A 24,425-nucleotide genomic window follows, 5' to 3' on the forward strand; every position below is an offset into this window, starting at 1 on the left:
TTTATTTCCTTATGCATGATAGGAGTAGCTACTGCTGCCGAGTTGAAAGGGAGGGTCACTGCCCTTCTTATTGTCAGAATTTTCTTGTGTACAGAAGGTTCTAGGGACATATCTCCTGATCGTGCTGCCTCTTCATAGAGTACCGAGGATTTCTTTCCTCAGTGTGTCTTTGGCATCAGCCAGGATGCCAGACATGGTCGTCTCTTCACTCACTGCCAGTCGGAATGGAAGTGCACCCTTCTTTTCTTCTTTTTGGACCAAGGCCTAGAAGACTGATCGATAGGAGTTGCGTATGTTACGCTACCGTATCTCTCCTCATGGGAAAGACAGTACTACCCCATGGACTTGCTTCACCAAAGACGAAAAATAAGACGAGACAATGCAGAGGACACTTGAGAGTCCTCCTTTTACTTATGACAAGCACTTCCTTACATGCTCATGTGTACCAACTAACATGCTAATTTATGCATGTGTAACCTTGCATTACTTGTGTTTGTGCTCATGCTCCTGCGCCTGTTTTGTTTTCGCTAACACTCCTTCAGTCTCAGCTATTCACATACCCACTAGAGCACTAGGTGTGTGTCTACCTTTGCTTGCTCAAACGCCCACGAGTTCTCTCCTGTGTGTTCTCATGCTCCTACACGAGAGAGCACTCGCATGTTTACTCGTAGCCTAGTTTATTCTCCTACTGGACTGTGCCCTTCTACAGCAGGTCCCTCCTGCAGAAGTGTACCCTCACCTCTTCGTTTACCTTCCTGTGAGAGTGCACATTCTGCATTTCAAACCAGTGTTATAGCTGGGCTAGTAATGATAAAGGTAATAATAATAGGGGCTCAGCAGGTTAGGTTAGCAAATCGAGCTTGTCCACGGGACAAGAGGCATCTCACCTTGCATAAGTCGTGACGTTACTCCAGAATGAGAGGTAATGTCAAGTGGTCTTGTTAACTTTTTTATCTTCCCCTTCCCTGGGATGCAGTAATCACTATGTTATATGCTGGACCAGACAATGAATGTAGGTTGAGGTCCACATGATCAAGCATCTTTTCCAAGTAGTAAGTTTGTTTAGAAGCTCCTCTCCCATCTTTCCTAATGAGGGGGTGAATAGATGTGTATGCACCCATGTTCTCGTATGACCCTACATGTAGACAGCATATCCCCCTCACAGATATAGGTTCTTCCCTTGACTGCATACTAGGCCATGGTTGTAATCTAGTGGCTAATTAGGAGTCAGGGCTTCATTGTCACCAGCCAGTAACACCTCGTTATAGATTTTAACAACCACGATCAAGCTTTGCCGAAAGTATACGCTTATTAAAGGACTTGGTTTTGTATATTTAGGGAAAATACAAATCACTTCAGATATTACAATCATTGATAAATCTTCGGTACAGTATAGCATTTCTCTATATGAAATCCTCTCGCTATTTGGTTCACACATCACAAATTTATTAGGGTCTGCTTTAAGTAGAGTTCATTCCCTGTTTTGATAATACTGTAATTGGTCCAAATAAAGATGAATTAGTAGTCTCTTTGAATTACAAGTCTCTAATCTTTTGCATACATCATGCTACTAATCTTAAGTCTATTTTGTTTAGGTAATTCCTAGTAATGCTATTAATCAAATTTTATATTCCTAGTTTCAGTGAAGCTGGGAAAGCCTATTAAAGCTTTTCTGTTAAGGATATTGTATTTAGAAGGAAGGCTTAATGTTCAGTGGTTTATTGATAAGTGTAGGATGTGTGATAATTTCCTGTGCAACCTTCTAATAACTCAATTCTTTCACCTGTATAAAGCATTCATATTTTCTGTCTTATCCCTCGCCCATGTTGAACAGGCTGACATAAGTCTTTTTATAGTTTATATATGTAATATCTGTTTTGGTGTTGTTACCATTTTCAAAATATTTTAATTGTTCATTACTTTTCATATTGTTTATTTCTAATTTCTTTCCTTGTTGGGATATTTGTCCCTGTTGTAGCTCTTAGTTTTATAGTTTATATATGTAATATCTGTTTTGGTGTTGTTACCATTTTCAAAATATTTTAATTGTTCATTACTTTTCATATTGTTTATTTACTTAATTTCTTTACTTGCTGGGGGTAATTTTCCCTGTTGGAGCCCTTAGGCTTATAACATTTTTCTTTTCCAACTAGGGTTATAGCTTAGCTAGTAATAATCATCATGTGGCAGTGTGACGTCAGCAACGTAATCCTAAGGAGGTTGGCAATCCTTGAAGTTTTACTGCTGCAGTGTGTGAAGCAGAAGGATGATTTCTTTGTGTCTTTCTGTTCCTGGAAAGGCACTAGGGACTCTCCTTTCCCTGGGAACTTATCACCTGTTTGTACTATCAATGGAGTGTGAGATATCTTCCCAGTTGGAGCGTCACCACTGGACTGAACGACTTTCAAGAACAAGTTCAAGTGCCTTGTTCACTTCTGCTGTTAAATCTTTGTGTTGGTGTACTGGGACTGGGTTGATATGATAAACAGAGAGAAGCATCTCTCCTGTTTTCCCTTCACACACACACATGGATGCTTACCCCTTTCATTCATTTAAAACTGATTTGTGTAGTTTTCCAATTAGTGGAGGGATTCTTAAAAGGAATTATCAGTACTTTATATTGAATAAAAAAAATACCATTTTAGTTTAAAGACTAGAGAATCAATATAAAGAACTCTGGGTTTTTATGGCTAAGAAAAATACAGAAAAATTTAATTTTCTTTATTAACTTACATTTAAAATCTTGATTAACTAGATGTATGTGTCTACTAATATATAAATGGTGTTAATTCCACTGCAGGACACTGGTAAAACCAAGAGGTTCATTAGCAGGAACGGTGGTAAAACCAAGAGGTTCATTAGCAGGAACGGTGGTAAAACCAAGAGGTTCATTAGCAGGAACGGTGGTAAAACCAAGAGGTTCATTAGCAGGAACGGTGGTAAAACCAAGAGGTTCATTAGCAGGAACGGTGGTAAAACCAAGAGGTTCATTAGCAGGAACGGTGGTAAAACCAAGAGGTTCATTAGCAGGAACGGTGGTAAAACCAAGAGGTTCATTAGCAGGAACGGTGGTAAAACCAAGAGGTTCGGCAGCAGGACACTTTGATAAAACAAAACCAAGAGGTTCGGCAGCAGGACACTTTGATAAAACCAAGAGGTTCATCAGCAGGAACAGGGGATCTGGAAGAGACATTGTAAATTGAAGAAAGGCCAAAAAATAATTAACTAAAGCTTCAGTATTCGGTGTTAGTATATACAATCAAATGTAACATCATGACATATCTTTGTAATGGTAATTTACTGGAAGTGATAATGGTAATTTATTTAGCACATTTTATAAACCATTGCCTCTGTAATTTAACTAACACTTCCACTTGAAATTTCAATAATCACTTTAACAATACATGAAAATCTTTCATCAAAGTTAAATAACAATTTGTCCTGATAAGCAGAGGTTATTGTAAAAAGTCATATCTTTGAAGCAGCTGAAGATATTTTTATAATCAGAAGTTTTTATGACTGAACAAATCTATGAAAGTTCAAGATATTTTTATAATCATTAGTTTTTATGACAACAAATCTATGAAAGTTTAAGATATTTTTGTAATCAGAAGTAAAAAATGACTGAACATTTTTGTAATCAGAAGTAAAAAATGACTGAACAAATCTATGAAAGTTTCTTGTGAATAATAAGTTAAATTTAGGAATATTTATTACTAAAATTTTGATATCAAACATGAAAATAATTTTTCTGTAAATAATAATTTAGGAATAATTTCTAGTGAAAAAACTATACATGTTAAAATGACATTATTTTAATATCATACATGAAAATATTTTTATCTGCAAATAATAATTTAAGAATAATTTTTAGTTTGTTTTACATGTTAAAATTAAAAATATTTTTTTCTGTAAATAATAATTTAGGAATAATTTCTAGCAAAAGACTATATATGTTAAAATTATTGTTCAAATAAAGGCAAAACACACAAATTATAGAATCAAAAGGCGAGAATAGAAGCCTTAGTAAATTAGGTTACAAACTTGGATTTCAAGTTGCCAAAAAATAGCTGGATAAAACAAAATTGTAAACATGAAACAATTAAAATCCTATAAAACTCAAAATAATTTTCATGAAACAATTAAAATCCTATAAAACTCAAAAGACCCAAAATAATTTTCAAAGTAAAACAAACTAGAAATAGTTTTATAAAACTCAAGACCCAAAATAATTTTCAAAGTAAAACAAACTAGAAATAGTTTAATACTGAAAACTATAAGATAGTTCAAGGTTAGGAAAACAAACCTGTTAAAACATTTTAAGACCCAAAACAAAGTTATTTCTACAACAAGGTCAGAAAAAAATATAAAATTGGAAACCAATTCAGTGTTTTAAAATCCGAAACCAAGTAAACAGCAGAAACATCAGAACAGAAACAGATTTAAAATTAAAACAGCAGAAACAACAGAATCAGGAACCAATTTATACAGGAAACCTATTTCTTGACTATATCGGAAATTATTTTAAAACAGCAGAAACCAACCAGATAAAATCAGACATCAGAATAAAACAACCAATTTGTTTTAGACTATAAAATCAGAAACCAGTTTAAAAGAAACAATTAAAATCACAATAAAATCAGAAACCAATTTAAGACTTGCAATTAAAACCAGATAAAATCAAACAATGTGGGTCCAACATAGTCGACATCTAAAAAGTGAAAAGTTTTCCATGGCAAAAAGAGTAAACGACTAAATAAACTTTTGATTTTATCTATTTCAAGTATGACAAAAATAACCTGATTCAGTAAAGACTAAGAACGAGCCATAAAATCCAAGTAAGAGAGAAAACTGTAAAGGGAGAACAATAATCAGAGTACTACGGATGAGTGTCATTGAGGATGACAGTCGTAGGCTTTTTGACTACTGACGAATCACTTGACATTCAAACCATCAGAGGACATGGGATGATAGCGAAGAATTAAATTTCTTCGTAGTAGTGTGTAAAAGAAAAGAATAAAAAAAAGATTAAATAAATGGCTGTGAAGTTTATCATGTTAACTACGGTACTCACCAATTTGCTGCTTTTGTAAGGAATCATTGTTGGGGATTTGTGACCCCATAGAAGCAGTTCTTTCTTTTTATCCTCTGTTTATCATCTACGTTGAATAAAGCTCATTTTTTTCAACGCCTCAGCATGGTAAACCTCTGTAGGGGAAAATTTAACAGATTAGCATACAGTACATCATTCAAGTCAAAATTCATTTAACATGTACAGAACCAGTTACAAAGCCTATTTTCTAAAGTAAATCAAAATCATAAACAGATTTCTTCCATTATGCAAAGCTAAGAAAAAGTAATCTAAGGTCTCCACAGTCCCTTATATTCTTAAAAAAATAATCATTACTTTAAAGGCATAAAAAAGAAAATTAGAAAAAATAAACGGCATAGTCCCTTATTTTCTTTAAAAAAATAATCGGTACTTTAAAGGTATAAAAAAGTAAATTAGTAAAAATAAATGGTGTACTCTGGTATCTCCAAAAATTTATTTCAAATCACAACTAAATGTCCACCTGTTATCCACTGCAGAGAATATTAGATCCTATTGAAATAAGAGTAAAAAAGAAATTTATATAAAGTTTTTAAAAGTAATATGTATTTTTCCTAGCTATATAAACCTGAGGGATTGGTTGGTTGAAATTCAGGATAAGACCAAACTGGTTGTTCCTTTATCTTCCCTGGAAATGTCAGTCTGCATCATATGGATGAATATACTGTACAAGATTAGTAGGTAGTAAAAGGAGGGATACCTTTCCCCTATGGAGGGTGCAGAATAATACAGTATACTTGCTGTATGATAATTGGGTTGGTGTATATTCCACTATCTTCCCCCTCGCCTAAAGAGGATCTCTTGAATCTAAAAAATGGTGCTCAGAAGTGTAAACTTACAGGCATCAAGTCAGCTTCATCAAGTGATAATTTGATCATTTCGTCCCTCCAGAGAAGGGAAAGAAAACATGGAGAAGAGCCAGTCATTTTACCTTTCATTCCAGACTTCCATCCATGCATTACCATAGATAATATGCTTCCAGGCTTCCAGTTCCGTGTGGGAGATGGGCTGGCTATGCAACTACCTGAGCAGCCAAGCACAAAAGTGACGTATTTGTGGGCATACACCTGTTGGCAGAAGACCGTGAAGGTTGTTTAGCATTCGCATACCCCAGCTTTCAACACCTGGCTGACTGGGAGATTCCTCTTTAAAGGCAAGGGGGGGCCTATGCCTACGACTTCATGAGCCCTGGTTTTAGCTGGTACCTCAACACTCAGAAATTGAGGTGTACGCTTTACAGATATTAAGAAGCCATAAGAGATCATGTTCCTTGATAGCTCTTTCTTGGCTCTACAAGTGCTTAAGCAACGCAAAACCCTAACAGAACAGATAATGGAGAATAACCACTGGGGGTCACCTCACCTACCCCCTCTATCACAGGAGACACTGGTACTGTACTGGGAATACAGTGGGTGAGCTACCAGCTCTCTTAAACTACCTGCCACACCCTAGGAGGCCAAAGCCTCATTGTTAGCCATCTGCACAACAACATATGTGTTTCTTACCCTTCTGTAGGGTACAGCAATCAATGGGGGGAACCCCACACACCACCAGAACCCTAAAAACACGCCAATGGAGATCGCAGGATACTCCCATGGACGGAGCCCGGGGCATATACACAAAAGCAGTCAAACTCGATGAGGGAAAGAAAGAAGAAAAAGACTTCATCATTATGTTCTTGGGCGTCGCCAAAATAGACACCGCATAAGATTTGGCTCTCATTTTCCCCTTCAAAACATACGCCTAAAGCCACAGTGTGCGTATCAACAGCCAGTTTTGCCATAAACTGGTTGTAGCATCCACTCTTTTCATTTATCACAGACACCAACAGCCAGCATTTACTCTCTGTGAAGAAAATGAAAAAGATAAAAGCCCTTGTTCATGGAGCAACAGTACGTCTATGCTCATTGCGGCCAAACCCAAAAGTGAAAGGCTTCCAACTGGCAGACAGGTGGGGCTACTCAGTGTGCCTGCATCCTTAGAACTTTCCCTATTTTAAAGAGCTAAAGGCTTGTACTGCATATGCATAGGAACTACTATTATAATTGAAATTAAATATTAGTTGATGGTAAAGAGTAATTGAAGTAAGATTTATACAATCCATTGCTTTAAAAGAACAATTGAAGTAAAAAATTATACCCTTTTTTCTTTGAGAATCTTGGTGCAATTTACAGGTGAGAACAAACTACTGTTTAATTATTGTTATACCTGCTAAGTAATTCAACAATGATAATGTTTAATAAAATAGGTATTCAGTATATTGTCCCTATATCAAGAAAAACTTTTTAACAATTATTATTATTACTACCTAACCTACAACTCAAGTTGGGAAAACAGGATCGTATAAGCCAACAGGCTCCAAAAGGTAAAAAAAAGCCCAGTGAGGAAAGGAAATAAAGAAACACACAGAAGTGTACCTGAGTGTACCCTAACTTAAGAGAAATCTAATCCAAGACAGAGCAAGACCATGGTACAGAGGCTGTGGCACTACCCAGTCTAAAGAACAATGGTTCGATTTTGGAGTGTTGTCCTAGAAAAGCTTCTTACCGTAGCTAAAGTGTCTCTTTTACACTTACTATATGCAAACTAGCACTGAACAATTACAGTGGAGTAGTTAACCACTTGAGTGAAGAATTTTTCAGTTACCTTAGTGTTGTCAGGTGGTAAAGGAAAAAGGATAATGTGTAAAGAATAGGCCAGACTGTTAGTGTACAGTATGTGTAGGCAAAGGAAAATGAGTAATAACCAGATGGGGTTCCAATGTTATTACTGTACTATCTGGCCAGTCAAAGGACTCGATAACTCTTTAGCAGTACATAGTACAGTACTGTACCTCAATGGGTGGCTGGTGCCTTGGCCAACCAACCTACCTACCCACTATTATACAAATACGACACTCAAAAGACTGGTCAAACCTACAATTGGCACAAAGGGACGATTGCAAACAATCATGGAACAGTGCGTCTGTACTCAGAGAAGTCGAAGACAAAAGTGAAGAGCTCTCGACAGTTGACGCTACTCGCCTGCGTTCACCGCCTGTCATCAATTAACCCTTTTACCCCCAGGCTCTTTGGAAATTTCCAACCCTTAACCCCCAGGGGGTTATTTTTTTCCCAGCACATTTTGCAGTATATTTTTTTTAAATTGCTCTAACAGCCTTAATTTTTGTCAAGGTCAGGTTGGTCTCATTCTCTTGGAAAATGCATGAAGTTTCTCAAAAAATTGACAAAAATATGCAAAAAAATTTTAAATAGCATTTTTTTGCAAGGACGTACCGGTACGTCCATGGGGGTAAAGGGATGAGCTTTGTGAAACGTACCAGTACGTCCTTTGGGGGTAAAAGGGTTAATATTCAGGGTAGATACTAATCGTTTAACAGAAGTAAGGTACAGTATTTTCATATGAAATCAAGAGGATACTACATTTATAAAAAATATAATAACCAATTAAGATAAAAAATTAAAAAATCTTTTAATCATTTGTATTTTTCCTAACCTAATATGAGTATGATTTAAGCTAAGCTAGAATGGCCATTAAGCTTTCAATGAGGTAAACAGACCTGGCTGCAGAAGAACTTGTGGGGCGGTTAAGGTGAATAGTGCAACTTAAAAGATTTGTTCCTATAAATAACACAACCCTTCAACATTATAATAAGAGACTCATCCTTATAATGTGCAAATGCATAATAACAGAGAAAAAATAATCAAATTACAGTAAATACAGTATGTCATTTTTCTAAGTTGTTTGATGATGTTTTTCAGTATCAAGATTTGACTAAGCCTCACCTCGTATTGGTCAATCAAAATTCAGATATGATTGAATCACCTGTTTTATAGCGTTTTCATTTCCATCATTAAAAATACACTTCAGTTTATTTCAAATAAACTCATTGCAGTCATGGCCGACATTTATGAGGGGTTTAAACTGACTATGTTAAAAAATTTGTTCGAAAATCCTCATAGAAAAACCACTTTGCCAGTTTATTTCAAATAAAAAAATTCCTCGTTACAGTCATGGCTGACATTTGAGTACTACAAGCCTTATTTCACATAATAATTCAGAAACATTGACATATTTATATAACCACGTTGTTCTTCCAAGAGAAGTCAAGTCTCCTAAGTGTGTTAAACCTGAGGGTCTACGTTCAGACTGACACTACCAGCACTGTCACGCAAAAGTCCGTAAACCCGAAACTATAAGACGCGTGGCGCAATTTGGGGCTTCTTCAACGGCTGGCCGTTCCGGCGCCGTTACTGACCGTCAAACGGAAACACCAGACTCCGACTGATAGGGTAGGACAATAAGGCATCCTAGATCAGCTTGATAATAATAATACAGGAGTTATGGAATTATGATACGTTAGATAATGATTACACGGCTGGCGTGTGTAGAACATTCATGTACCTCTTGCATAACCCTTTTTCCCCCAAAGGACTTACTGGTACGTTTCACAAAACTCATCCCTTTACCCCCATGGACGTAGTGGTACGTCCTTGCAAAAAACTGCTATTTACATTTTTTTTTTTTTTGCATATTTTTGATAACTTTATGCAAAACTTCAGGCATTTTCCAAAAGAATGAGACCAACCCGACCTCTCTATGATGAAAATTAAGGCTGTTAGAGCTATTTAAAAAATAAATATTGCAAAATGTGCTTGAAAATAAAAAAAAAAACGCCTGGGGGTTAAGGGTTGGAAAGTTCCAAATAGCCTGGGGGTAAAAGGGTTAAACAGAGGAGTGATGAGATACTGTTTATTTGCGTGTGAATCGAGCCACGGCAGAGCAAAAACATTTGGCGTCTGTAAATAGATTATAGGTAGTCATAATACAGTACTTGATAGTGATCCACGCAGATGGCGTGCACAGCATAACCATGTAACGCTTACCAGAATACACAAGCAACGCAATAATGTTTATTGGTAATAAACATGAAAAACTATTTTTTTTCTTTGGTATTCTTGTGTTGTTTTGTTATGTTGTTACCTTCCATAAAGCCAGTGTTTTCCGATTACCACCGCCGTACGTACCCCTACACTAATGGGGGTCCCCTGGTGGGATTCGGTATTGGTGGCGGCAAAGGAAAACTAGGTATGTGGGGAAGATAACAGCAGAATAAAACAAAAATCCAAGAAACATAACAGAAAAAAATGTTTTTTTTCATGTAAAACTAACAGGACGAAGCAACACCAACAGAGTGACTGCGGCAGAGGTGCCTCTCTCAAGCACAGTTTTCTATATCGGCCCGATTTCTAAACGACGATTTAGAAAACTGGCTAAAGAGAAGGCTGTGCAATTTGCCACCACTCAAATAGATTTTGCTTCGCCGTGGCTAGTTTTGCTTGCAATAAACATCATCTCACTGCTCCTGTATTTTGGTAAGCGGTACATAGATGTGCTGTGCATGCCAACCGCTTAGTTAACCCTTTTACCCCCACCATAAGGTTAAATTTCGAGCACATTTTGCTAAATAATTTTTTAAAATTGCTCTAACAAGCTTAGTTTTTGTCCTAGAAAGGTCAGGTTGGTCTCATTCTTTTGGAAAATGCCTGAAGTTTCTCGTAAAATTATCAAAAATATGTGAAAATATGTAATTAACAGTGTTTTGCAAGAACGTACCGGTACGTCCTTTGGGGGTGAAAGGGTTAACTATCAAAGTACTGTATCATAATTACCTATAATTTATATGACATACCTGAAATGGATTTCACTCCGCCGTGGTTCGCTCCGCACCAAATAAACATTACCTCAATGATCCCTTGTTCTGGCAAGCAGTACACAAATCGCTACCTCATTGCAAGAGGGTCGTAACTCCAAATTCCTGATTTTTCAGGAAACGCATTTGAAAGTTGCTAAGTGCTATGAATTTGATCATGTTTCACAAATCTCTCGGCCGCTAATTCACCTAGATTTACGACTTTCTTACCAAAAGATGCAGAATCAATTCGGCAATCTTGTACACCATATAACTCAAAACTAGCAAATTTGGAGTTACGACCCTCTTGCAATGAGGTAGCGAAATGTGCTATGCACGCCAGCCGTGTGGGTCATAATTAAATGTATCATAATCGCCTACTGCACTATTATTATTAAACTGACCTAAGATGCCATGCTGTCCCACCCTATCAGTCGAAATCTGCCATTTCCGGACGACGGGCAGCAACACCACCGGAACGGCCAGCCATTGGGGAAGCTCCCAAATTCCCCCGTACACGTTTTAGTTTCGGGGTTACGTCCTATTGCGTGACACTGCCGGTAGCGTCGGCCTGAACGCAGACTGCAAGGCTTGACACACTTAGGACCCTTGACTTCTCTTGGAAGAATATCATGATTATGTATAAATGTCAATGTTTCTGAATTATTATGTAAAATAAGGCTTGTAGTACTCAAATGTCAGCTATGACTGTAATGAGGAATTTTGATTTGAAATAAAATTGAAAAGTAATTTTTTTCTGAGGATTTTTGACTGAAATTTTTAGAGGATTTTTGACTGAAATTTTTAGAGGATTTTTGACTGAAATTTTTATAGAGGATTTTTGACTGAAATTTTTATAGAGGATTTTTGACTGAAATTTTTATAGAGGATTTTTGACTGAAATTTTTATAGAGGATTTTTGACTGAAATTTTTTATAGAGGATTTTTGACTGAAATTTTTATAGAGGATTTTTGACTGAAATTTTTAAAGAGGATTTTTGACTGAAATTTTTAGAGGAATTTTGACTTGAAATAAACAAGCAGTGATTTTTTTAAAGAATTTCATGAAAAAAATTTTTTTTAATAGAAATAATGTATATCTAAATTTTGATGGCACAATTCAAGGTAAAGTTTAGTCAAATTGTCACATAAAGACGACAATGAAAACATCAATAAAGAATTTAGAAATTTTTTTATAATTACCATAATTGGATTATTTTTATTTTTTCGCTGCGGCAGAGCAGCCCTCTCCGCAGCCAGTTTTCTAAAAAGTCGTATAGAAATCGGGCCGATATAGAAAACTGTGCTCAAGAGGGTTACCTCTGCCGCGGTCACACTGTTGTTATTTTACTCTCCTAGTTCTACCTGACAAAAAACAACAAATTTAAAATAATTTGTATTTTCCCTAACTATACAAACCTGGAACTCTTTACTTAGGAATATTACTTCGGCAATAGCTGAAAATGACAAATTCGAAGATAATTTGTATTTTTCCTAACCATACAAACCTTAGCTATTTACAAAGGGTTATTACTTTTAGCGTAGCTGAAATGGCGAGCCATTAGAATTTAACGAGGGTGTATTACCCCCGCGCTAGTTAGCGGGGGGGTAGGGGAGTGGTAGCTAGCTACCCCTCCTCCCCCTCACACACAGGTGAATACTCACTTTCACTTAGAGGTAGGACTTGTCTTGGGGGACAGGGCTGGCGGGCAAATATGTGTAAATAGCTAAGGTTTGTATGGTTAGGAAAAATACAAATTATCTTCGAATTTGTCATTTGTTCCGTAACCGAAATACAAACCACGCTATTTACAAAGGGTGACTTATCCCTTAGGAAGGGTGGAAAGTCCCCAGCCATACTGGCTTTGGCTTTACCCGGGGACTCAGAATCCGAGTGAGTCGCACTCGAGAAAAGGAGTCCCTGCACCTCACAAGTTCCTTGCACCGCAAGGAACCATGTGGCCTACGTAAGCTTGTGTGTGAAGGAAGAAGTGTGACCCGTCCTAGGCAGTTGACCTGGAGTTCCAGAAGGAACTCTGGGTTAGGACGTTCCCAATACCACCTCGTCAGGGTATGGGGGACGCGACAGTATTGACTCAATACTCGGAACACAAGGAAGCATGGTTTACCTGCAGAGGTTCGAGGTCAGCTATGCAGAGACCAGGATGCTGCTTCCCCGTAGAGGGGATGATGAAGAAAGAAGTAAGGGCCAGACATACTTCTTTCGTTCATGCAGACTAAAACCTGATAACAATGCCCTCAACCTTCTGCTACCTGTCCAAAAAGGAGCCTGAGGTTAGACCAGCTGTTGTGTAGCCACCACAGAGCGATAGAAAACGTATCGAGACTCCTGTGGGTCACGCCCTGCAGGAAGCGGGCTGCGAAGGTCATCAGACGCTTCCAGACTCCAGCTTGTAGCACCTGCGTCACAGAGTAGTATTACTCGAAGGCGAGGGACGTTGCGATGTATCCAACATCGTGCTGTAGGGCGACGTGACAGGGGAGGGTCTGAAGACAGGTCGAGATGAATGTCCTTGAGTCCGGGCTGAAGAGGTATACTGGTGACTCTCCCCCCATGTCCTCCTTGTGTTCCCAAATCGGCTGCAACTGAGGCCAAACTGCAGCTGTTCCCAGCGCTAACCTCTCGATTCCTGTACTGGCAAGAAAGAGAAGGTCTTGGGACATCAGACACAGAATGGAGACTCAAAATCTTGAATGAATCGGACCGAAGGGTCGGGACCCTCAGATTCTGAGTCTAGCCAACAACTCAGGAGCGAGCCTGAATGTTGCCTTCCCCTCTTCCTTAGAAAGGGGGGGGAGTAGTAAGAGACCAAGAAGATTGCTTACACACTGGCCGTGGCCAGAGTGAGCAGAAGACCCAAGGCGGAATACAATCCGAGGCCTGTCATAAAAGGGTCTTGAGAAGATCTCTTAAAGGACTAAAAGTCCGAGCCATGCTCCAAGTTGGAGGTCTTCCTCCGACTAGGGCAGGGACGATCGTAGCTTCGCATGAGCGAGGATAGATCCAGCGGGCAGGAAAAAGTTATTCCTTTAAGCCTGAAGGTCAGGGAAAGGCTGAGCGACAGGCTTCATTGCCAAGAGCGGAAGGAGTTTCCTCCCGCCGAAAGGCAATAAGACCGTTATTGCTGGAGAAGAGGCCTCACGGGAAGAGGTATATCTCCCACGGCACCAACCACCTTAGACTCTTCACTTTGCCTGGGAGACCCCTGTGGATGACTATCGCAGATGACGCGACCTCCGTACCGCGACTGTAGCGGGTTGTCTCTTCTAGAGGAGGAAGCGTAGTGTCTCCAGGCATGAAGCCGAAGCGACGTCCCGGTTCGGGAGAGATGTCGCAGTGTGGTTGCTTGAGTAGTCTGCGCCGTGGGAGAAGCTCTCCCGGGAGTTCCGTCAGGGGAAGCAGAGGGTCCAGAAACCGTTCTGCGCATAGTCCCAGTGGAGCTCTCCCATTGAAAGGTTGACAGACAGCCTGGTTTTGTTGAGACCCATTGTCCGCAGACAAAAAGGAGGGAAGACGCAGGCGTCGAAGTTGTCCCACCATCACCGGAATGCATCTTGCCAGAGTCTCGGGGTCTGAGACTGGGGGGAAAACTAGCGGAAGCTTGAGGTTCCAAGCTGTCGCGATCAGGTCCCCCAGACCAGCACTTGCTGGTTACCCAAGGTCAAAGACCCTTAGGTACACTCTCTCTATGAGGCTCTGCTCGGATAGTCTGAGAGAAACATTCCCCTGCCTGGAATGAGAGAGCCGATGGTGGAATTGAGAGAATCTCAATCATCCCGGTATCTCTACTGCAAGATGTGAAGGTGTGAAAATGCGTCCCCTGCTGGTTAGCATGAAGTCGACACGCAACGGGGCGACTTGGCAGGAGCGGTAGGATCTGAAGAGGGGCCAGACTAAGGCCCTTAAGCCTGCCTGAATGATGGAGAGGTATCCTTCAGGTCTTGACCATAGGCCTGGACCGGAACATGCCCCCCCCCCCTTTCCTTTGACGAGTCCGAGAACCGCATCAAGAATGTGGGGAAAGGACGAGAATATCCACTACCATCAAGAGGCTCCATAGGTCAACACCCATTGCAGGTTTAATAGTTCCGCTGGTCCCATAGGGCCAGGGAGTCCGGTTAAACATTGCCTGAAGCCACCGGAACTTGGATCGCCCCACATGGAACTTATCCTGAGGCGACCGTTCGGACTATAAACGGGTCAATGAGGAAAGAAGAACTAGGAAACGTTTCAAGGTAGGGCTGAAAACTCTGCTTGACTGAGAACAGGTACTGCGACTCTCCTCAGTCTTGCCACAGTCAACCGAAAGGAAGGCTCGGAGGATGTGGTAACAGAATCTGGCGTCCCCAGGTGGTCACCCATCCAAGTACCGACGTTGCTTAACCTCGCTGGACGGACGAGAAGCGGGGTTTCCAACGTGGTAAGGCGGTTGACTCAATATCATGGCCAGATACTCCAGATGTTGAGGCAGAGGAAGAGAAGGCTCCAAGCAAAATACCATGAGCCCACACTCATGGTCAGCATTCGGAAGCTTTTCCCGGCGCTGAAGAAGGTCGAAACCCGAGCCTACCGGAGTTGACCAGCCCTCCAAACAGCAGAGGAGGCGGAAGTCTGCACCTGAGCGGCCAAGAGGAAGGCAGGGAGAGTTCTCTGGGGAAACAAACCTGCTATGCCACGGCGGGATAGCCACACTGCATCATAAGCAGGAATACTTGCAGTTTAGGCTGAATTCGACGAGCACCCTGGAAGATGGATGGAATGGAAACTGAAAGTACCCGTCCTTCCGATCCAGGGTTAAAGGAGTCCTGTCGCCTCGTTACCAGTCTGATCGATTCTGCTGGTCTACGCTGGCCAAAGTTTGTTCGACAAACTTGATCAGGGCTGAGAGGTCGACTATGGACATCCCCTCTCAGATCCTTCCTTACAAGAAAGGATCGACTGAGGGGGCCGGGGGTGAAGCCGTCGATGATCCTAAGGAAGACCTTCGCCTAAGGTATGGATCATTCTGCCCAACCGGGCAACTCTGCTGATGCTATGGCATAGAGGTTCAGAGACACTGAATTCGCTGACAGAGACGGCAGGCGCGATATCCTTGGCTACTCACAGAGATTGTGCGGGAATGGGCATCGGGAAGCTGTCATTCGGATGAGTAACCTTAAGCATCCTCCCAGCGAAAAAACCTGCAATCCTAGAGTTCGTGAACTCCTTTTAGGACTATGCCCCCCCGGGGGAGTCTCCCGTGCCATCTGTTCCTGACAGGAGGAAACTGCAATTGGACACCTTGTCCCAGTTGTCGTAGCCGATAACTTAGGCCGACGTGGTTGAAAGAAAAGGGAGCTGGAGCCCTGCAGAGTCTGGAAGAAAGCGCCTTGGAGGAGTGAAACCGGAAGTCGATTTACTCCGCACAGCAGATGTTTAAGTCTCTGTCCTTGGGCAAAGACAAAACTCTTCTCAAGGATGGAAGGGTGTCTGAGGTCGTTGACCTCCACAGATGAGACACCCGAAGGAAGCCTTCAGTCAGTGCGTCCAGATGGTACAACATCGAGCTTGTCCGCAAGTAGATACTTAACGACGAAAGGCCAAGGTGCCTGAGCTCGAGAGGAGGAAAGTACCCTTGATCTTCCTGTAGCTTCCTTGAACCAAACCTCGGGCCGTAACCGAGGAGGGAAAGAACCTGGTAAGCTCCCAGAGGAAGAGGTAAGCAGTCACCCCTTGTCCGATGGAGAAATCTTTAACGGAAAGCCCCCCCGCCAAAAATCCTTCCAGGGCGGGAGAAGGAGAGAGTACTCGTGCAGGAGAGGGGACCCTCGAGACCGACCTCTTGGGAACCAACTTCGCCCTGGGGGAAGTCACCACGAAGTCCACTCCTCTCTTTCTCTTCAGCGTAGGAGAGACAGCCGCTGGTTTGTTACCCTGGCCGGTGAGTGCTGGTTTCATAACCCTCATTAACGCCCGTGCCAGCGGATCAAACCATGTCTGCTGCTCCAAGGACACAGAGTCCGAAATCCTCGCTAAGGTGAAAGGGATCGGGCGATCCTTTGGAGAGGACACGACGGTTCCTGCCTGAAAAGAAGGTGGGAAGAATGCTGTACTGACCTGTCTTCGTCCTGCACTACCAACCTGTGCTTGGATGGAGGTGATCCCGAGTGCCGCCTAGGAGCACGCGTCCCTGCTGCTACCACCGGCTGTGGAATTCGCCGCGAACTATGGTCGCGCGAGGGCGAACGGTCGCGCAAAGGCGAATGGTCGCGCGGGCGCACAGGCGAGTGGTCGCGCGGGCGCGCAGGCGAGCGGTCGCGAGGGCGCGCAGGCGAGCGATCGCGCGGGCGCGCAGGCGAATGGGCGTGACGGCGAGGGATCGTGCTGCCGCGTAGGTGAAGAAGATCGCTGGCGGTAAGCGATGGCGAGCAGCATGTGTAGGTGAATGATCGCGTGATAGGGTGCGATGGTGATCAGCATCCGCAAGAGGGCGAGCGTTCAGGGTTGTGCGATGAGGAGCAGCATGCGTAAGCGGGCAATCGTGCAGGGTTGTGCGATGGCGAGCAGCATGCGCAGGTGAATGATCGCGTGAAAGGGTGCGATGGTGATCAGCATCTGCAGGAGGGCGATCGTTCAGGGTTGTGCGATGAGGAGCAGCATGCGTAAGCGGGCAATCGTTCAGGGTTGTGCGATGGCGAGCAGCATGCGCAGGTGAATGATCGCGTGAAAGGGTGCGATGGTGATCAGCATCTGCAGGAGGGCGATCGTTCAGGGTTGTGCGATGAGGAGCAGCATGCGTAAGCGGGCAATCGTTCAGGGTTGTGCGATGGCGAGCAGCATGCGCAGGTGAATGATCGCGTGAAAGGGTGCGATGGTGATCAGCATCTGCAAGAGGGCGATCGTTCAGGGTTGTGCGATGAGGAGCAGCATGCGTAAGCGGGCAATCGTTCAGGGTTGTGCGATGGCGATCAGCATCCGCAGTTGAGGGTCGCGCGATGGCGATCAGCATCCGCAGTTGAGGGTCGCGCGATGGCGATCAGCATCTGCAGTTGAGGGTCGCGCGATGGCGATCAGCATCCGCAGTTGAGGGTCGCGCGATGGCGATCAGCATCCGCAGTTGAGGGTCGCGCGATGGCGATCAGCATCCGCAGTTGAGGGTCGCGCGATGGCGATCAGCATCTGCAGTTGAGGGTCGCGCGATGGCGATCAGCATCCGCAGTTGAGCTAGTAGCTGGCGAACCATGTTCCTTCAGAAGTGTTGGAGAACGTTGGCGTGCCAGCTGTAACACACATGGGCGATCCGGAGATCGCTGGCGAGCTGATGATCGCTGACGAGCTGACGATCGCTGGCGAGCTGATGATCGCTGACGAGCTGATGATCGCTGACGAGCAGAAGGCTACGCGTGGAAGCCTGCGCAAAGAAGAGTCCTTGACCCCGACCTGAACCGAAGTTCTAGATCGCGAGGGCGAACGTGGGCGCACAGGGCACGTAACAGGAACCGCAGGGAAGATCATCTTGAAAGCGCTGACGAACAGGAGAGCGCTGACGAACAGAAGGGCGCGCAGGGAAACCCTGACACGCAAGGGAAGAACCCCCGTGGGGGCAACCCTTTGCCCCGAAGGGATCGTTGTCCGCCGGGAGACTGATGTCCGTCGGAAGACCGCTGTCCGTCGGGAAGACCGTTGTCCGTCGGGAAGACCGTTGCCCGTCGGGAGACGAGATTAGACTGCTGTCCATCTGCACCAAGACGGAAGATCGAGAAAAAGAAGTTGTAGGCTGCAAACGGAGATTCAAAAAGGCGCCTCAAGCACCCTTATAGGGAGATGAGAGGCCCTTACGACGAGGCGGACGGAGGGCCTTACGGCGAGGGAGGCCAACAGCAACAGCAACAGAAGAAACCTCCGAAGAGGAGTCTCTATGAGTGTACTCTCTCGCGAACGACAGAGAAACACTTCGTGGAAGAGACTGGTCAGCCAGTGACCTAAAAGGGGCAATCCTCCGAAGAGGAGCCCCTGCAGTTGCCCAGCCCCTTGAGCGAAACTGCAGGTGCGACCGCTCAGCACCAAGAGCATAGTCGCACGAAAAAAAGGCAAGAGAAGAACCCCCCAAAAGAGGAAAAGCTCAAGCCTGGACAGGAAAAAACTTCCCTCGGAAGGAAAGTTATCCGCCCAAGGAGGCAAGCCTCCTGACTGTTCTAAAATGAACTGGAGAGCTGTCCGTCGACACGGGAGTACTACCAGTAGAAGGAGACACGCCCCTGACGACAATACAAGGGGGGAGGCAGCAACAGCCGAATCCCCAGGACTCAACCAGACAGCTCACACCGTTGCTATATTACAGAAACGAACTAGATCGGTAACTGTAAAAAAATAAAACAAATAATATTAGTACACATTCATTCCCCCGGGAAGGCTCCGAAGAGGAATCCCGAGGAAAAGGAACAAGAATTACACAACAGGCACGTGCCCTCACAACCACTTACACTCGCGGAAGGAGAGCTGTAACCAAAACAGAATTATAACAATTATAATTATGTAACTATGTAATTATGTAATTTAAAAAAAAGAATGAACACTAAAGAAAAAAACGAAAACCCCGAAAGGAATCGTTCTACAAGCTGAAAAATTAACAACTACAATTAGATTCATAAACTAATTGAGACAAAATGTACGGCGTAGCAACCCCACCCACACGGGAAGGAAGCTACAAGGGCGTAGTAAAACATAGTAAAAGGGTGAACGACCTCAAGAGAGAGAGAGAGAGAAAGACCGAAGTCAAACTCGATCGCAACCCATAAAATTAGGCCGTGGTGGCCTAACTGCCGAGGCCTCCACGTAGATATCGTACACTACACACACACATCTGAAAAGGAAACTTACTTATTTCTATACTCAAATATATATACAAACATGAAAACATGTTTACATATATATTGAGTAAAAGAAAAGTAAGCGATTAAGTAAAGACAAAACAGACAATGGCTGCCAAGCGAGGACCAAGACAGAGACGTCTGTCACAGTCCGAGCCAAAAGTGAAAGTGAGTATTCACCTGTGTGTGAGGGGGAGGAGGGGTAGCTAGCTACCACTCCCCTACCCCCCCGCTAACTAGCGCGGGGGTAATACACCCTCGTTAAATTCTAATGGCTCGCCATTTCAGCTACGCTAAAAGTAATAACCCTTTGTAAATAGCGTGGTTTGTATTTCGGTTACGGAACAACTAGCCATTAAAGCTTTTTAGAGGTGTAACTACCCTCTGCTAGTTAACAGAGGGAGGTAGTGGGGAGTAGACCAACCACCCAGCTCACACCAGAGCTAGTAAACAACCGTCACTTTACAATTCCGGCAGGACTTCCGGGGGAAGGTGATGGCGGGACCAGTATGCGTGAAGAACTTCAGGTTTGTATGGTCAGGAATAATACATATTCTAAATTTGTCATATGTTCCAGCACTATGTAAAAATCTCACACTCTTTACGTTGGAGACTCACCCAAAGTCCTAAATCCAACTGGCTGAAGGCTCCCTGGGTGACATACTGTGTTTCGCATGAGCTCATCAGAGGGCGCCCTGACACCTCATAATCATTATAGGATGACAGTCAGGGCAATCTGTGCTATGTGTAGATTTTGGAGCGAAGCTCCCCACTTAACCTAGACATTGCCTGACCACCTCGCTTTGAGAATGGGGACATAAATACATAAACATATATCAGGCTACAGAAAGGGCATGGTACCCACCTGCAGTCAGAGGAAGAAAGCTTGTAGAGTTCCTTGGATGTTTGACCCCAAGAGCGGGGAGAGTGAAATATGAAATGGCCAGTCACTCGTGCATTCATCCAAGACTTATTCGTGGGTAACATCTGCCCACAACCAACTGCTACTTGTCCTACAAGGGAGCTGAGGTGTTATAGACCACATTTTATGCAGTCACCATAGGACTCAAGGTACAATAAATGTATTCAGGTTCCTGTGGGCAATGTCCTGCAGGTAGTGGGCGGTGAACGTTATTTGCCGTTTCCACACGTCCGCTTGTTAAACCTGCGTCGAGAAATAAATTCTTCTTGAACGCCAGGGATGTGCCGACACCCCTGAAGTCGTGATCACAGGGATGACGACTGGGAGGTGAGGAGCCTGGTTGTATGGTTCTCTCGATTACCAGTCTGATCCAGTAATCTTCCTCTTGGTCCTCCCCGTGCTCACTAAGAGCCTGCTGATCTGAGGCGGACTCTGGAGGTTTTTTTCAAGTATTTCCTCAGTGCCTTCACAGGGCAGAGTAACAGTTGGTCTGGGTCATCTGTCACAGTACCGAGACTCTCAACCTAACAAAAACAAATATGAAACTCAGTGTCACTTGGCCCCATCCCCTTGAAAGGGCGATATCATAAGACAGATCATGTCGCTGGCTGACTTTCTCGGCAGAGGCCAGGGCTAGGAGAAATGATATTTTCATAATAAAATAAATTTTTGAACATACTTACCTGGTAGTTATATATATATAGCTTAGTCCCTGACGTCACGGCAGCGTTTCAAAACTCGCGGCAATCGCCGATTGGGTAGCCAGGTGTACCACCAGTGCGCCCTCTACCAAGGTCCCTGGAACCATTTCAACTATTCCTCAGATTTTCCATGCCCTTAGGTCTCTAGAGGGGAGGAGGGTGGGAACTAAATTATATATAACTACCAGGTAAGTATGTTCAAAAATGTTATTTTCCTTAGTAAAATAAATTTTTGAATATACTTACCCGATGATCATATAGCTGCATCCCTGCTGCCCGACAGAAAAAAACCTACGGGCGGAATACGCCAGCGATCGCTATACAGGTGGGGGTGTACATCAACAGCGCCATCTGTCAAGTAGGTACTCAATTACTCGATGTCAACAAAGAACCAATTTTCTCCTCTGTCCACTGGGTCTCTATTGGGGAGGAAGGGTGGGTCCTTTAATTTATGATCATCGGGTAAGTATATTCAAAAATTTATTTTACTAAAGAAAATAACATTTTTCAATATTAAACTTACCCGATGATCATATAGCTGATTCACACCCAGGGGGGTGGGTAGAGACCAGCATTACATGTTGACATTATTATTAGCTAAGTATTCCGTATTTCATTTTAGCAGTTATTCAAAATAACAAGCATAAAATAAATAAGTACCTGGTAAGGAAGACGACTTGAACAATTACTCTGCCTTTTTAAGTACGTCTTCCTTACTGAGCCTCGCGATCCTCATAGGATGCTGAGCGACTCCTAGGAGCTGAAGTATGAAGGGTTGCAACCCCTACTAAAGGTCCTCATCAAAACCTCTAATCTAGGCGCTTCTCAAGAAATGATTTTGACCACCCGCCAAATCAAATAGGATGCGAAAGGCTTCTTAGCCTTCCGGACAACCCAAAAATATTTCAAGAGAAAGGTTAAAAAGGTTCTGGAATTAGGGAATTGTAGTGGTGGAGCCCCCACCACTACTGCACTCGTTGCTACGAATGGTCCCAGAGTGTAGCAGTTCTCGTAAAGAGACTGGACATTCTTAAGATAAAAGACGCGAACACTGATTTGCTTTTCCAATAGGTTGCGTCGAATATACTTTGCAGAGATCTATTTTGTTTAAAGACCACGGAAGTTGTGACAGCTCTAACTTCGTGTGTCCTTACCTTCAGCCAAGCTTGGTCTTCCTCATTCAGAAGGGAATGAGCTTCTCGTATTAACAGTCCGATAAAATAGGATAAAGAATTCTCTGACATAGGCAAAGATGGATTCTTAACTGAACACCATAAAGCTTCAGACGGGGCTCGTAAAGGTTTTTAAAATAGAACTTAAGAGCTCTTACAGGACATAATACTCTTTCTAGTTCATTTCCAACCATACGATAAGTTTGGACTATCGAACGATATTGGTCAAGGCCGAGAAGGCAGCTCGTGTTTGGCTAGAAAACCAAGTTGTAGAACATGTAGCCGTTTCGGATGAGAATCCGATGTTCTTGCTGAAGGCATGAATCTCACTGACTCTTTTAGCTGTGGTTAAGCATATCAGGAAAAGTGTCTTAAAGGTGAGATCTTTCAGGGAGGCTGATTGAAGTGGTTCGAACCTGTCTGACATAAGGAATCTTAGAACCACGTCTAAATTCCAACCAGGTGTAACCAAACGACGCTCCTTCGTGGTCTCAAAAGACTTAAGGAGGTCCTGTAGATCTTTATTGTTGGAAAGATCTAAGCCTCTGTGACGGAAGACTGATGCCAACATGCTTTTGTAACCCTTGATAGTGGGAGCTGAAAGAGATCGTTCTTTCCTCAGATATAAGAGGAAGTCAGCTATTTGAGTTACAGAGGTACTGGTCGAGGATACGGATACTGACTTGCACCAGTTTTGGAAGATTTCCCACTTCGATTGGTAGACTCTAAGGGTGGATGTTCTCCTTGCTCTAGCAATCGCTCTGGTTGCCTCTTTCGAAAAACCTCTAGTTCTCGAGAGTCTTTCGATATTCTGAAGGCAGTCATACGAAGAGCGTGGAGGCCTTGGAGTACCTTCTTTACGCGTGGCAGACGTAGCAGGTCCACCCTTAGGGGAAGTGTTCTGGGAACGTCTACTAGCCATCGAAGTACCTCGGTGAGTTATTCTCTCGCGGGCCAGAGGGAAGCAACTAGCGTCAACTTTGTCCCTTCGTGAGAGGCGAACTTCTGCAGTACCTTGTTGACAATCTAGAACGGAGGGAATGCATATAGATCTAGATGTGACCAATCTAGTAGAAAGGCATCTATAAGAACTACTGCTGAGTCCGGGATAGGTGAGCAAAGTATTGGGAGCCTCTTGGTCATCGAGGTTGCGAAGAGATCTATGGTTGGCTGGCCCCAGGTGGCCCAAAGTCTCTTGCATACATCCTTGTGGAGGGTCCAATATGTTGGAATTATTTGTCCCTTCCTACTGAGACAATCTGCTATGACATTCAAGTTGCCTTGGATGAACCTCGTTACTAGTGAAAAGTCTAGACCTGTTGAACAGGAGAGGAGGTTACTTGCTAACTCGTACCATGTCAGAGAGTAGGTCCCTCCTTGCTTGGAGATGTACGTCAAAGCAGGGAGTTGACCGTGTTCACCTCCACCACTTTGCCTTGAAGGAGAGACCTGAAGCTTTTCCAGGTCAGACGTACTGCCAGAAGCTTCTTGCAGTTGAAATGCATTGTCCTTTGACTCGAGTTCCATAATCCCGAGCATTCCCTACCGCCTAATGTCGCACCCCAGCCTACGTCCGATGCGTCCGAGAAGAGAACGTGGTTGGGAGTCTGAACAGTCAGGGGAAGACCCTTTCAAAGGTTGATAAAGTCCTTTCACCAAGTCAGACCAGACTTTATCTTTCCGGAAACCGGGATCGAGACCGCTTCTAGCGTCTTGTCCTTTTCCAGTGAAAAGCTACATGATACAGAAGAGGACGGAGGTGTAGTCTTCCAAGTGACACAAATTGAACCACGGATGACAGTGTCCTAACCAGACTCATCCACAGCCTGACAGGGCAGTGTTCCTTCTCCAGCATCTTCTGGATGGATAGCAGGGCTGGGGGTTGATCGTCTTGTTCAGCAATGTCCTCATCAGAGGGTTCCTCATCCGAAACTGATGAGGAAACGGCAACGGAGTG

At 43.4% G+C, this 24,425-nt stretch overlaps 1 protein-coding gene and 1 long non-coding RNA gene across 8 annotated transcripts in view; one reads left to right on the top strand and one right to left on the bottom strand.

Annotated features, from left to right (window-relative positions):
- Positions 1 to 2,706: 2,706 nt before the first annotated feature.
- Positions 2,707 to 24,425, bottom strand: part of LOC137635571 (uncharacterized) — a 68,638-nt gene continuing 46,919 nt past the window's right edge. For 6 of the 7 annotated variants that reach the window (XM_068368035.1, XM_068368040.1, XM_068368038.1 and 3 more), the window contains 2 exons: positions 5,075 to 5,208; positions 2,707 to 3,180 (listed from right to left, as the gene is read on the bottom strand). In XM_068368035.1, coding sequence (XP_068224136.1) covers positions 2,786 to 3,180; positions 5,075 to 5,123 — 444 coding nt within the window. In that variant the 5' untranslated portion in view covers positions 5,124 to 5,208 and the 3' untranslated portion in view covers positions 2,707 to 2,785. Of the gene's footprint in view, positions 3,181 to 5,074; positions 5,209 to 8,029; positions 9,126 to 24,425 lie in introns of those variants that run through there. The other variant, XM_068368039.1, reaches the window with a different exon arrangement.
- LOC137635572 (uncharacterized) lies at positions 2,974 to 4,185 on the top strand. Its single transcript, XR_011042723.1, has 2 exons — positions 2,974 to 3,084; positions 3,124 to 4,185. It is a non-coding gene; the product is annotated as an uncharacterized lncRNA (long non-coding RNA).

This window comes from Palaemon carinicauda, unplaced genomic scaffold (genome assembly GCF_036898095.1).
Source record: "Palaemon carinicauda isolate YSFRI2023 unplaced genomic scaffold, ASM3689809v2 scaffold142, whole genome shotgun sequence".
Lineage (NCBI taxonomy): Eukaryota > Metazoa > Arthropoda > Malacostraca > Decapoda > Palaemonidae > Palaemon > Palaemon carinicauda.